At 38.0% G+C, this 15,291-nt stretch overlaps 1 protein-coding gene across 2 annotated transcripts in view; it reads right to left on the reverse strand.

Annotated features, from left to right (window-relative positions):
• Positions 1-5,967: 5,967 nt before the first annotated feature.
• Positions 5,968-15,291, reverse strand: part of trpc4b (transient receptor potential cation channel, subfamily C, member 4b) — a 98,300-nt gene continuing 88,976 nt past the window's right edge. For both annotated transcript variants that reach the window (XM_043692114.1, XM_043692115.1), the window contains exons 9-11: positions 15,200-15,241; positions 10,083-10,172; positions 5,968-9,478 (exon numbers count right to left, since the gene is read on the reverse strand). In XM_043692114.1, the coding sequence (XP_043548049.1) occupies positions 8,723-9,478; positions 10,083-10,172; positions 15,200-15,241 (888 nt within the window). In that variant the 3' untranslated portion in view covers positions 5,968-8,722. The remainder of the gene's footprint in view (positions 9,479-10,082; positions 10,173-15,199; positions 15,242-15,291) is intronic.

Below are 15,291 nucleotides of genomic sequence, written 5' to 3' on the forward strand. Positions count from 1 at the left end.
GAGGCGGTGGATGGGAGATCCCCCGAGGTGATGAGGTTATGGACGGTCATCACCCTCACCTTGACCTCTTTCCACCTATCACATTTCCGACGCCCCTCCCCCAAGTCCCTCCTCCCTACCTTTTATCTTAGCCTGCTGGACAAACTTTCCTCATTCCTGAAGAAGGGCTTATGCCCGAAACGTCGATTCTCCTATTCCCTGGATGCTGCCTGACCTGCTGCGCTTTTCCAGCTACACATTTCCAGCTGGGGAATATTCCAGGCCATGAGATAGCAGATTGTGTTGGAGCATCATTCTGCTGTTTCTGATGGCCCCCCTACACATCATAATGTCCAGTTTGGAATTGCTAGATCTATTCTAAGTCTGTCCCAATTTAGCACGGTTCTAATGCTACACAACGCAATAGAGTATATTCTGGGTGTGAAGAAGGGACTAAGGGAACTAGGCTCCACAAGGACTTTGCAATGATCATTCTTACCAGTACTGCCATTAACAGATACGCCTGCAGGTGGCAGATTGATGAGGATGAGATCAAGAAGGTTTTTCTCTCTTTCATCTCCCAGCCCAGAATAGCAATTCCGTTCTTTAGGACTTGACCAGCTCTGGATGTAGGTTTTGCTCACTGAGCTAGAAGGACTTGACCAGCTCAGTTAGTAGTGGTGTTCCTGCACCAATTTTGGTGATGGACATTGTGGTCCCCATCCAGAATACCTGCTACTGCCAGTGCTTTGTCCAACTGATGTTCAACATAGATGCATGCTGATTTATCAGCTGAGAGTGCATGTTTATATATGTGAGTGCGTGCGTGTATGGAGAAAGGAGTTGGGGAGGTGTTGGTACCTTGTGATAAGGAGGAGATTTCCTTGCTATGCTTCATTAGACTTCATGGGTTCAAGGTCAATGTTGAAAGCTCTCTACCAACTATCTACCACTGTACCACCACTCTGCTGGGTTTGCCCTACTGATGGGATAGGACATTCCTAGGACCGGTAACGGTGATGTATGGGATACTATAAGGTACAAATCCATGTGTATGACTATACCAAACTGCTGTTTGACCATTCTATGAAACAGCTTTCTCAATTTTGGCACAACCCCCAAGATATTAGTATGGAGGACATTGCCAGGCCAGCAGGGGTGAGTTGGCTATTATCATTTTCACTGGAAGGTGTTCCATTTGGCTTCATACCTTTTTTGATAGTTTTTAGCAGTTTGATACAACTGAATGGTTGCATTTCAGAATCACCCACATTGTGTTAGGTCTGAAGTCACATCTAAGACCAGTCTGGTTACGATGGTTGATTTCCTTCCCAAAAGAACAATGATGAAGTAGATGTGTATTTACAACAATTGAAAATGGCTTGATGGTTACCATTGTTCTTTTAATTCCAGAATTGCTTTGTACTTTTTAGGTGGGATTTAAACCCCAGAGCATTATCACTATATCATTGCTTTCCCTAAAATAAATAAACACAAAATTGTCAATAGCATAAAAAGGTCAAACAACTGGGGTTCTCTTGAGTCTAAAATATAACAAAGAACTGCAGATGCTGGAGATCTGGAACAAACATAAAACAGAGGTTGCTGGAGAAACTCAGCAGAACTGGCAGCATCTGTGAAGACAAAACAAAGTTAACATTTCAATTTCTCAAACCCCTTTTTAGACTTGTTCAGAAGACTCATCACTGGACTTGCAATGTTGAGTCGGCTGACTCTTCACAAATGCTGCCAGACCTGCTGAGATTCTCCAGCAACTTCTGTTGCTTGTAAGTCTAAATGGAGAAAGCATATGATTAGCTTTTTCAGCTGCTGAATAATATAATTACATTCATGTTGTGACCCATGGAGTAGTGAAAATACAGAAGAGCTGCACTCTTCTGTCTCAATTATAACATAAAATTGGTTGGTTACCTAATGCTGACGTCTAATTGGGAGTACTAGTAATTGGAGATGGGTAAATGGAAAAGCGTTATTAAACCAAAATGACTGACTGCTGATAAGAGTTTTCGTGATGAAGATTTATCTCTAGATGACTTACAAAAAGCAACCAAGGCTAAGCTACTAGAATTAATGGACAAGTGGAAGTTATAATTGAAAGCAAGTGCAAGGAAAGCAGACATAAATTGAGTGATTGTGAAATTTGAAAGGAAGAAAGGTAATCCTGTTAACGATTCAATTGAATTAATGAAAATTCAGTTGCAGATGATGAAACCTGGACAAAAAGATAAAAATAACTCCCACTAACTGGAAAGACAGAGGTTAAAACAAAAGGTTGAACTTGAAAGAGAATCACTTCAGAGAAATCGAAAAAAAGAAAGCATTTAGGAAGCTGGAACTAAAATTGCAATTGGAATGAGAAAAAGAAGTAGAGGCAGGAAAGAGAAGGGCAAGTGAGCTAATATTAGCTTAAGAGGCAGGAACTAAATCAAGATGGATCTGGCTCCAGGAAATATTCTGATGAAGAAAAATCCAAATCCAACCCAAAATAAAGCTGTGATCTGTTAAATTTGTGCGAGACTTTAAAATTTGATCATATGGACACAGAGGCATTTTTTTTAAAAATGCAGAAAAGATATCTAAGCAGATGAGGTGAGCAAAAGAAACTCAACATTTCTCAAGCAAACCAGGTTGGTTGGAATAACACCCAAGGTTTAAATTTTACTTTCTGAGGAGGCTTCACTTTCATTCATTTTCTTCAGTGTGAATGAATAGTTCCTGAGGCTTACAGGCAGATATTTTGGAATATCTGCAAGTAGCCATAGCAGACTCCTAGAGTTTGACAGTCAAGAAAATCAATTGTGATTGTCAGATGCAGGTATTAAAGGTGGAGACTTTTCAAGACCCGATTGAAATAATTCTTTTGGAACAATTTTAAAATTTCCTTCCTCTGTCAGTAGGAGCTCACAGACTGAACCAGTTTTGTTAGGGTAAGACAAACACGAGATGCCTTACGATTTGGTTCACAAATTCAAATCCAATATCCCTGTAAACCCATAAAGAATTGGTGGGGATGTGAAAAAAAGGCAAGCAGCCAGCGATGTGAAGACAGTTGGGAACATCCTAGCATCTCTTCAGGCCAGAAAGGAACAGACTGAGAGTGGAAGTGATGTATGAAATGTTTCCACTTCATGCTGATTTTTGCATGTTGTGGCGAAGATCCGGGGACTTACTCGGGTATATTAGATCAGCACAGAGAAATGAACTCTGACTGACAGTGCAGCAGGCCAAGTTACAGCTCCACTTGTCGCTGTGAGATCAAGTACAAACATTGGTGTGAATGTACCTAAAGGAAACAAGATACCCGAGTTAAGGAGAGTTCTTCTCATGAGCAAGATAACTCCTAATTCCTCAAATGCGGTAAGAAAACCTACAAACACAAAGGATATAGGAGACACAAACTTTTTTGGGGGGGAACGGTATAATTTTTCCATTACAGTGTTACATGAATATCATGGTTTTGTTGAATGGTAGTTGTTGGGTGTATATACCCATGTTTATGTATCGGGCACCTTGGAGTGACATAATATCTGGAATGGTAACTTCTGGAGTTATTCAAAGTTTACCTCTAGATTAAGTTGACCTTCTCCAAGGGAACAATTTGGCAGGAGTTTCCTCAGTAGTCATGGAGAGACCATGGGAAGTCCAAGAGACAAGAGCAAATGCAGATTTTTTTCAGACATAGGAACTTATCTTATTTGTGCTATAACCTGAGCAATGGCTAAAGAAATTCCATTGTCAAGATGTCCAATTTGTGCCAGAGACAGGCTATCTTAAACCTTTTTTGAGAACTTGGATAATTTTAAGGAAATGGTCATTAAGTCTTCTTTCAACCAGTTTGCTGAGCCTCAATCAGAGATCAGTAAAGTGACACAAACAGCTCAAGGTGAAGCAAGGTGAATTACAAAATGCTATTATATTAGAAATGGAATTCTCATGAAGAATTGAAAGCCTCTTCACAAATCCAGGATGATGATAGAATGGTGGTTCACCAAATAGTGAAACCATCCAAATATCATCAAGAGGTATTAAAAGTTTGTACCAAAATTCCTGAGGCAGGGCATGTAAGGATCCAGAAGATTCAAGCGTGTAAATGTCAACATTTTGTACTGGCCAGGTCTACAAGTTTTATTTTACGTCTAATACCAAGAAAGCACATGATTATCCAAATTAGGAACTTGGTAAGATGTTACATTATTTGTTGTGACCCTTGGTGCAGTGTGGCTAAATAACAGTAGCATTGTCCTCCCATTTCAGTCATAACATGGACTGCAAGTTAGCCCTCTATACTGATTGATGTCATGATCTGCCTGCCCTGCATTTTTCCAGCAGTTGTTCATTGTATGCATGATGACACATTCACCAATGTAGGCTAGAAGTGAGGATACGCACCACACAGTGGATATTAAAGAGCACCCAGACAATGGATGTTCCCAATCTGAATTTCACATTGAATGTTTTGTACAGTATAATCATTTTTTTTTTCAAAATGTGACTCAGAGCTACAGCCAAACTGTTGTAAATACCAAAATATAGCTTGATGCTTTTAATGTTATGATCTAACACAGAAATTATTAGGAAGCTTTTGTGTTTGTTCACAAAAAAGATTCACTGCTCTTCAAAATAATTTATTGGATGTGAAGCACTTTTGGGATAATTCTGAGACATGTGGTAAAGTGCTGTATAAATGCCATTTTTAAAATACAGTGTACAGAAAGTTCACAACATGCCAAATTTTATTAGAAACCTGTGTGATGAATAAAATTTACTACTGTGGTTTGGTCAAAATCTAATAAAAAGTAATGTATATTATTGAACCAACAAGTTAATGCATGTAAATAAGTAGTAGACAGGCAACATTAGCAAGAGCGATGTCGGGAATAAGAAAATCCAATCTCTGGAATCAAACAGTGAGCCAACATTATCATTACATTTACAGTTTGAAAAGTCCTTAAATGCTTACAACAAATGTCAAGTTGGAATCTTACAGCAAGGTGCACAACAGAGGGTAGAATTTAAGGCACTTTTACTTGTTGATAAGAGAGAATGCAGACCTTCTTGTGGAAAGTGCCAAAGGGCTAATAGCTGTTATCATTTACTGTATTTGACAAAGGAATCCATTTAGGTTCGGTGTACAGAATGCATTTTAAGTTCAGAGGGGCATGTACGTAATGTTCACATTGTATAAATTGATGACCAATTACTAACAGAGCAATGCAGTTTTAATCTTAGTCAAATGCAAGCGTGCATTTTTTTGTTTTTATTACCAATAAGCATAAAGGAGACTAAAATTATAAAGTAACAAGATATGGACGAACTTAACCATGAAATTCTTGTGGATGAGCACCCAATATATTTTCCCAAGAGCTTGTTCCATGCCATTTTTTGTAACGTGTTAGTCCATTTATTTTAAAGTGGCTAATGCATATTAAACGAATATTAAATGAGTGCGTTAACATTTATCCCCTGTTTATTGGTCAACTTCAGAGCCACTTCAACCAGTACAGAACTAGTATTAAGTTCAGCACTGTTCATGAATTAACATGATTAAATTCTTGGAACTTGAGTCGTTGAGTTTTAAGAACAAAACACGAAATCACAAAATTAAGATGACATTGCCACAGTAAACTGTGCAGCTCAGCTGCTAATCATACATTACATTAAATTATATATTATAATAGAGGCAGAAATTAGAAAATGTGTTTTTAGCCAACAGCAGTGCAATAATTATATATGAACATTCGTACTGGTTTAGATGGTTGAGGTTTCTCTTTAAATACCAGCACTTTTGTGGGAACTTAGATGTAATAGCTTTAAAGAAATACAATCCAAGTGAGGATGGCAAGTATTGAAACATAAATTCTAACAAAAAGTGATAAACCAGTGATAACTTTAGTATTGTTTTGCATCTCCAATTTACATCAGTAACATTTAAGACACCTTTTACTAAATCCTGCTTCATTGTTTCAGTAAAAACTAAGGCCTCTCGGAGCTGAAACTGTCAAAATTTGTCAATTTTAGGACAACTCTTTAATTAAAAATAAACGCAGTGTCCTAGATTTATCAATCTTGACCTCCTCAGTTATTTGATTGATGACCAAACATATATATTCAAAGGAATTTGTGCAGGGATTCTCTGTTCTCCTGCCATTTTGGATCATCAGAAAAATCCCCAATAAAAGTCCAGGTGATGATCCCTATTTTAGGGCTATGATATAATATGGAGCAATTGAAAGATGTTCCTGTTTATTGGTTTTATTGTTAAAGGAACTGTTTTGGGATGACATGCAGAGTTCTTCTTTAATTGGTTTCTGGGATACTATTGAAAATTATTCATTTTTAGAGTTTGGACAACATTTCAAAATTTACACTAAGCTATTGCACATTATAAGACAGTGGTAGAGATCCTTATATACACAGACATGGATAATTGTTTCACTTACACTAGTATTTTAATGTATCAATATTTCAGTATTCAATGATGATTCGATTTACTGTGAAGCTGTGTTCTTCAGGATTCAGACAGTTTGATCAATAGATGAGTCAATTAGTTTTGTTTACAGTGAGGGTTTGCATCCAGAGCACATTCTGTGTCTTTGCTATAAGCAGTGCTTCTTCTAAGTAATGTTCAACATACAAAATTACTGATTCATCAATGGAGGGAAGGCGGTAGATTATAACTAACAAATTTCCGAACATAAATTTTTTCTGATGCCGTGAGACTTCAAGAAATCCAGAGTCAATACTAAGGACCGAACAATTATATTAGATAGTCCAGTAACTCCAGTATTTGTGTACTGGACATATACTGAAATGCCCAATGTGGAGTTTCACTCTAGTTTAGACATGACTACCCCTATGTCTGAATTCTCAGGATTCTTCATCTCAGGTGAAGTCAGCAGGAAGACCTATCCTGTAGAGAAAAATGCATCCCTTGAGGCATCTCTAACCAAATTTAATAAATTAATGGAATAACTGAATGTAGGCAGCAAGTAGGGATGATGCAAATGGAAACAGGGAAAATAAATAATTATTTAACTTTCCAATCCTACTCCCAACCAAACATTTACAATGTAATTAAAAAAGGTGATGTAAAATTGCCTCAGAGGTATTTCTTATGCACCTTCGGCTTTAATGCTAGCAGGAAAATATTAATGTTGCCAAAGTTTGGGTTAGGAATTTCACATAATAGATTCAGAATTTTTAAGTATGCAAACATTTTAGCTAGAAATGCTGTGGACAGGATAGTGCTTCCACCAGCTATTTGTATTTACATTAATACTACCCCAAATTGCAGAGAGACAAATATTTTGTTGATGGGGTAGGCGCTTACACCAATAACTGCACCACAAACACTCACTCTGCTGACTCAGACAGTATTCTGAGTAATGCTATTATGAACATAAAAAAATTATTTATTGCATTGATTTCCATTTGAATCTGACAATGTGGGACCCTGTCCAGAAAGTTTGCTTGCTATTCTTCAGTAGTGATGGTATGCTATGAGAATGAGTTGGGAATGTGGCCTTACCACCAAGAGAAATTGTCTTTATGGATATAAAGAAGGAGAAATCTGGTTGATACAGATCATGATCCAAGTCACTGCTCTATGCTTGCTCTCCATCCGCAAATATTTCTGCCACAATTTCAATTTAAAACCTAAATCCTTTACTATAACATTTAATAATCTGTCATTGTGGAACACAACATAGTACCAGATTCAAAGCCAGACTTCATTATGTTCAAAACATACTGTTGGAAGCTTAAGCTATGAGGAAATGTTGCATAAATTTGGCACCTATATACCTGAATATAGGAGATTGTAATCTCACTGAGATGGTGAAAATGTTAAAATAATTTCATTGGTTGGTTATGCATATTATTAATGCCTTAACAAGGGAAATAAAGAACATAACCTTAAAATGAGAGTTAAGCTATTTAGCCGTGAAATTGAGAAGCATTTAGTTCAAAAGGATAGGAAAAATGTATAACTCTTCTCCAAAATTGCTGTAAGTATTGGGACAATTGGTGATTTCAAGGCTGAGAAAAATCAGTTGTTATTAGTTTAGGGAAACAAGAGATTTGGAGCAAAGGGGCAAATATAGCTGAGGTACAAATCAGCAAAGATCTAACTGAATTGCAGAATAGTCCAGAGGACCTAAACGGTCTTCTGATCATATTACAGTGATATATTTAAGTAAATGTTTGAGCTTAGTTTTTTACCATGATATTTGGCTCATGACATTAGCAAACCCAATGCTGCACATTCATAATGTGCTCTTGACTTGGTGCTTAGGCCAAATAACATCCAAAAAATTAGAAAAGACATCTACATTTCTAGTACAGTCTCCAGATGCATACTTCCAAGTGGTGTATATGCACCACCTGAAAACTAATCGACAGAATTTTACATTGAATTATTATGTTAAGCTTAGCAATGGAAAGAAGATTAAAACATTGGGTACTACAGATAGCAGTTAGTCTTCCACTTTCAATGGCTGCAATATTTCTTAGGAAATATCAACTGTTCCTCCCTGATTTCTACCCATATAAATTAGAGATTGTCAATTACATTGTTCCAGAGTCTTACAGACTCATTTAGGAGCATTGATAAAATAATCAATAACTTAAAGAAACAAGCATTGCTAACATGAAGGTTTACCATGTCTTCTCAATATAATTCCTTTATTAATATTCTCAAAAGCAATCTGCAAAATAAATACTATTATAATCTAGTTGTCACATAATCACCCTGTGTCACAGTCCATTGATTTGCACTGTCTTCATTCCCTGAATCATGTGTCAGAGTATCCTCTGTTGTTTCTAATGAGCGAGCACTGGTGTTTCCATCTGAAGACTGTTTTTGTGAAAGTACTTGTATCTTTTCTTCCATTTCTGGCTTCCATGTGCTACTCACTTTTAGGTCTTTTATGTCTGAGTTATTCTCACTCACTACCATTTGGTCCATGTTTCTTTTGTCCTCACAGTCGCTTTCTTTGTTTCTGAGACGGTCTTCCTCTTGAGTAATTTCCTCAGAAACCGTGTAAATCCTATTGCTATTCTGCTCTGCATTGTATGGTTTTGTTCTTTTGCGAAAGAATCCTAAATTTTTGATTGAGTCTTTAACAATACTTTTATTGTTTTGTTTTTCATTGGATATATCAGTTGCTTTTGGTGTGGACCCATTGCTCAAAGTGTTACATGCTGCTGGATTATCTGATAACTTAGACATTGTCTTTGGACAAACTAAAGATGTCAAATCATAAAAGCTCAGTTTGTTCTTCTGTTCATTTGCGCATGTTATTTTCTTTGTTGACACAGTCATGTGGTCAGTTGTTCGATCTTCAGCCTTAAAAACTTCATTTAGATCTGAAATTCGAGATGTTGTGCTAAAGGTCGTGGCCTGTTTACCAGGAACCTTGTTTCCTTTCAGAAGACCCAAAACTTCATAGCGGAAGCTAGAAATATCCTGCTTCAGCTCCTAGAATCACAGCAAACGTAACTTATTTTAAAGTACTCTGATGCCAAACCTAGAAATATTTGTTTGCCAAAAACATTAATGCTTCTTCATTAACACTTTTCTTCTCAAATTGATAATAATCAAGGAAACTTCAAGTTGCTCAAACACACTGGGCAGCTAGAATGCAAATGAACTTCAGGTAACACTAAAAATTACTAAAAACTAAAAGTTCCTTTTTAGCATTTTACACCAAAGATATTGTACCACAGTAACTGACGTCTGGTGGCATTACAGGTATAGTATATACACATCCAACCAGTTGCATAGACACATTTTTAACAATTCTAAATTGGTCATGCCATGCAAGTCAGCTACTTTATAAGTTAGAAAAATGAAAATTTCTTATTTTCCATTCCAGTAGTTCAAAGGTAGAAGTGGTTACACTCTGTGAAGTGACACTATAGCTGTTCTACTCCGGTTAGTTTTACAAAATTGCTTTTCTGGTGGTACGATATCATAATTTCTTTTCAACTGGTGTCAAAGTTACAAACTGTTAAACTATTGCAACTCTCACTGTAATTCTTTTCTAAGTACTGCATTTGGTGACCCATAGTGAAAAATTTACCTTGAAATTCTCTTCAGTCAGCCCTTCTTCAGTTTTGGCATCTCTGATCATTGCAGCAACATATCTTTTTACCAAATTCCTTATAACTTCCTGAAAGACAGGAACAGGTAAAATAGGGACCAGTTCACTTTACAGATCAAACAAAGTTGGCTTAATATCAGATTGTCAACACTCTTAAACAAATGACTATGTTAGTACATCATTTGCCAGTGTATTATTCATCATAGACATATTAATAAAAGGGTTCCATTACATCTCTTTGATAAACACATATGGCTAAGATGCCATTAGTTTATGAGCCAGAGATTGGAGAAATTATGGATGTTGGAAGAAAACATTAATTTAGTGGATGTGCACAAAAAAAAATTCATCAGTTATACTGGAAGAGCGTTACAGTTTTTTGCTCTCTGTGATTATCATGAGTACAGTATTCTTTATGCAAGGATTGTGCACGACCAATGGCTGCACACCCATCCACACAAGCATATGGATTAGGAGGAGTAGGCCATTCAGCCTTTCAAGCTTGCTTCACCACTCAATAAGATCATGGCTGATTTTACTGTAACCTCAAATTTGCATTCCTGTCCAGACCTGATAACCTTCCATTCCATTGCTAACAAGAATCTACCTCTGCCTTAAAAATATTCAAGGTCTCAGCTTCCATCATCTTTTCAGGGAAAGTTTGGCAAAGACTAATGACCCTTAGAGAAAAAAACTTGCCTAATCTCTGTTTTAAGTGGATGATCCCAATTCTTAAACAGTAACCCCAAGTTCTAGATTCTCCCAAAGGAGGAAACATTCTCTCATCAACGATGTTATACATTTTAATCAAGTAACCTCTTACTTTTGAAAGTCCAGTGGTACAAGCTTAGCTTGTCCAACATTTCCTTTTAAGACAACCCTCTTACTTCAGGCATTAATCCAGTAAAACTGCCTCCAAACTGCCCACATCTACATCTTTCTTAAATAAAATGACCAATTCTGTGCATAATACTCCAGATGTGGCCTCACCAGTCCCCTCTATAACTCACGCATAACTTCCCTGCTTTTGTATTTAGCTCTGCTATGGTAAATCATAAGATTCTATTCGCCTTCCTAATTCCTTGTTATAATCCAACTCAGGTAAAGGGAGATCTAGACCAGTTTTTTACTTGGGGAAAGACAGTGAAATTATGAATTTCTGAACTAGTAATTCAGAGCCACAGATTACTGCTCTGACAGATTCAAATGCCAGCCAGGCAACTGGTGGGGGTGAAAATTCAATTAATAATATCTGGAATTGAAAGCTAGCCTCACTAATGGCCATCGTGAAACAATCAAGTTTTGTAAAAATGCATAATCTCTTTCATTAATGCCCTTCCAGGAAGGAAATGTGCCATCCTTTGCTGTGGATATGGAGTCACAGATATGTCCTTGATCCTTAAATGGTCTCTGAAATGGCTGAGCAAATTCAGGATGGGCAACAAGAATGAAAACTTCCAATCAATGTCATCAGGATAAAGGCTCATAATCAACCTGAAACATTGGGTTGGATTTTGTTCCAGTGATGCAGTCTCCTCCATTAGTCGAAGAACTCATGGGAATGCCATTGATTCCGAAGGAGAAGACTCCATGTGACTGATTATCCCTCAGAAACTTCACTAGCTCCCTGAGTGTACATGCAGAGAAACCCAACATGGTTTACTGAGTAATCCCTATGAAAAGCCTTACAACTCCCACTAATTCTGTGAGTCAGCATCAAATTCTAACAGGTTCAAGGGAAATGGGCAGAATCTTGTTGAGGCAACAGGAGTGTCTCCTGACGAGCCAATTAGATACACTTATTTTCAGGAAGGCCTTTCATTTCACATACCATTGGCAATAGCAAGACCAGCAGCAGGGACTTCCCCTGGAATTAAGACCCCAACAGTGGTAATCTTGCCTACTGAGAATTGCTGGCCAATCAGAGGCCAGCAGCCTCATTGCCACAGGGAGGCTCTAGCTGCTGAGACAGCAGAGCCGAGGATCACGGTGAACCAAACCACAGGTAAATAATTGCTAGGAACCAGTTAATCTCAATTGGTAGTGGGGAAGAAATATTAATTAAGGGCCTTCCCTCCCAGAATTTAATTTAGGTGGGGGCAAGCTTAAGGCATGCTACCATCCTGCCTAAGTAAATGCCTTTCCCACCTCCAAGCAATGAGGGTGCGATCGTATCCAGTGGTTTTAAGTGGTTCACTGATGACCTGGATTTCCCTCATCAGGCCCTTCCTGTCCATAACTTAGCTGAAGATACTTTTCACCATGTCTGGAATCTGTTGCAGATACTTCTAATTCTATGCTCCTGGCTTCTGTGATAATTCTCGCTCTGATAGGCTTTACTGAATCCAGCCATTGACTCTGTTTCTCTCTCTGTTTGAGCATTTCCAGACATGGAAATGCTTTTTCTGCTTTTATTGTAGATTGCCAGCATCTGCAGTATTTTGCTTTTGTACAAATTTCCAGTTTCTGATCTCATAAGCAGATTGTAAATCTATGCAAAGTTTCTGTAGGCTTTATTGTTCAGGCTTTGTATTCCGGCATTCTATTAGCTTCTAAAGTGCATTGCCATATGGTCTAGTGATTGAACGTCATGATTCTGCTCTTATTCACTTCACATAACTCGCAGTGCGCCTTAAGCTAACCATCGCACTGCATTTATATCGTCCCACTAATCTAACGCATCATTAATGCTGCAGTATAAAAAAAGGACTGGAAATCAAGTAGGAATATCCAAGGAGATAAAGAGGTACTTTTTAGAGAATCGGTAAAAGTAAGAAGATATGTTAGAAGGTAAAGCTATCAAACATGTAATGACTAACGATTCACCCTGCCATAGTGTTGTACTGGATGCAAGAGTTGCAGAAGGTAGTTAAAAGTTATGGCACATGAAGGAATTTAGTGCTCAAGAATGCTGCAGATGTAGGGTGGGGTGAGCTTAGGAGGGCACCAAAACTAATGTAGTTTGCAGAGGGCAGAGTTGAAAGTTGAACGAATGTCAGTGCAGGGTGGAATGTGGTTACTGAATGATTTAGAATCTGTTCGGGGTGGAATCTGGGCCACCGTCAAGTAAAAAGTAAGTGAAGCTCAGCCTGGAAATCACAAAGACCACAAATGAAGACTTTCTCAAGTCAAGGTAAAATGGATTTGAAGATGGACCATGGTAGAGATTGCACTGAGGTGTCTTTTGGGTTGGGTGAATGTTCTTACATGGGGTCAAAGTTTATTCATTGATCTCATCAAGAAAAAGGAATGCAGTCAGGTTCGAAGATACATATTTTCAGGTGAAGCTGAAAAAGTGGGTGAGGGGGGGGAAATGAAAAGATTGTTTCAGTTGCAGAAAGTTTGAGCTACACCAATTTCAATGATAAAGATATTGACATGTGACTCACTGCTATGGAGTGGCTGGTCAACAGATTGAATTAGTTGGTTAACTCATGTTTCTGACAGGGTGTCAAATCCATTTGAAGGGCTAATTTTAATTAATATGAAGACAGTGTGTTGTGGTTGAATGTTGAGCACACTACTGCAGCCCCTTGACTACAGGATACTTGAATACCAGGAAGATTAGCTGATCTCTAAACTGGAAGACAGTATACCCATGGTGGACCTCTGGAACTATTTACTTTCTAAAGGCAACCGGAACAAGGGGGCAGTAATTTCTTTCATATTAAACTGTTAAAGAACACTTGCTTGAGGAATAGTCTCCACTTCCTGCTTCAAGATGTTTAAATAGCCTGGGAGTAGCTCCAGAGTGGTCCTGCATATTGCTAAAGTCTAGCACCTCCAGGAACGGCACAAAGTAAGGCAGAAACCTGAATCTCTCTAGAGACCTGCTAAAGGAAAGGGGAGAACAAATATTCTAAATTTAAAATAAATGCACTCCCTTTGCAATCCTCCTTCAGTCCAACTCCTGTGCCTCCAAAAGAATATACATAGGAGCTCTGACATCTATAGTTTTATCGTCTTCATACAAGAAATTCAGGCAAATTGTCCAACAAATCAAAATTTTATGCAAAATAAATTAAAAGTCCATTCAACTGGAGCAAGACATTATTATTCTTGTGCTCTAATCTCCTTGCAATACAGCTGCATGCCTTCCTAAATGCTTGCTGTGCCATATATGCAAACATTTTGTGTTTCTTGTAACACTACACTCAAGTCTCTCTGAATGTCAATACTTACAAGTTTCTTAACTTTTAAAAAATAATATTCTGCCTTTCTATTCTTAAGGTCCTCATACTTCCCTTCATTAACATCCTAGGGATTACCATTGACTAGGTACTGAACTGACCAGCCGAATAAATACTGTGGCTACAAAAACAGGTCAGAGTCACAGAATTCTATGATGACCAACTCCTTGTCTGACTGCCCCCAATACCTAGTCACCATCTACAAGGCAAAAGTTACCAGTAAGATGCAATACCATCCACTTGCCTGGATGGATACAGATCCACAACACTCAGGAAATTCAGAACCATCCAGGACAAAGCAGTCAGCTCGACTGGCACGTCATCCACCATCTTCACCATTCACTACCTTCACCTACAATATACAGGAGCAGCACTGTGCATAATCTACAAGATGCACTCCCTGTAACTTACCAACCCTTTTTTGATAGCACCTTCCAAATCCATGATCTCTACTGCTTCAAAGGACAATGGGAAGAGATGTATGGGAACACGATCGTAGTCATGTTTCTGTCCAAATGATATACCACCCTCAATTGCAAGTATATCACCATTTCTTCTCTGTCACTGGTCAAAATCCTGGAACTCCCTTTTTAACAGCACTCTTGGTGCCCTTAGATCCAGAGGGTTGTAGCAGTTACAGAAACCAGCTCACTACCACTTTTTCCAGGGGAATTATAGATGGGTTTTAAATACTCAGCTAATCAGTGATGCCAAATCCCTTGAATGAATAAAAACAGTATACCCCAGCTGTAATATAATTGCCCACACAATGAATTTCTTTATGGCCTTAGTGTGCCCTACTCACATCTTACATTCTCATCTGGCATCATATGATCAGAAACTTAGATGCTTTTTAAAAAAATTTAACTATTGCAAGAAGCTAAACGTGTTTTAACATTTCCTTACCTGGTACTGATGATTTCGTCTCAAATTGTTAGCTGCGCGCCTCTTGAAAATAAGGTGAAACATACAAGTGAGTAAATAATGCAATATGCTGT

This window comes from Chiloscyllium plagiosum, chromosome 6, assembly GCF_004010195.1.
Source record: "Chiloscyllium plagiosum isolate BGI_BamShark_2017 chromosome 6, ASM401019v2, whole genome shotgun sequence".
In the NCBI taxonomy this organism is placed as follows: domain Eukaryota; kingdom Metazoa; phylum Chordata; class Chondrichthyes; order Orectolobiformes; family Hemiscylliidae; genus Chiloscyllium; species Chiloscyllium plagiosum.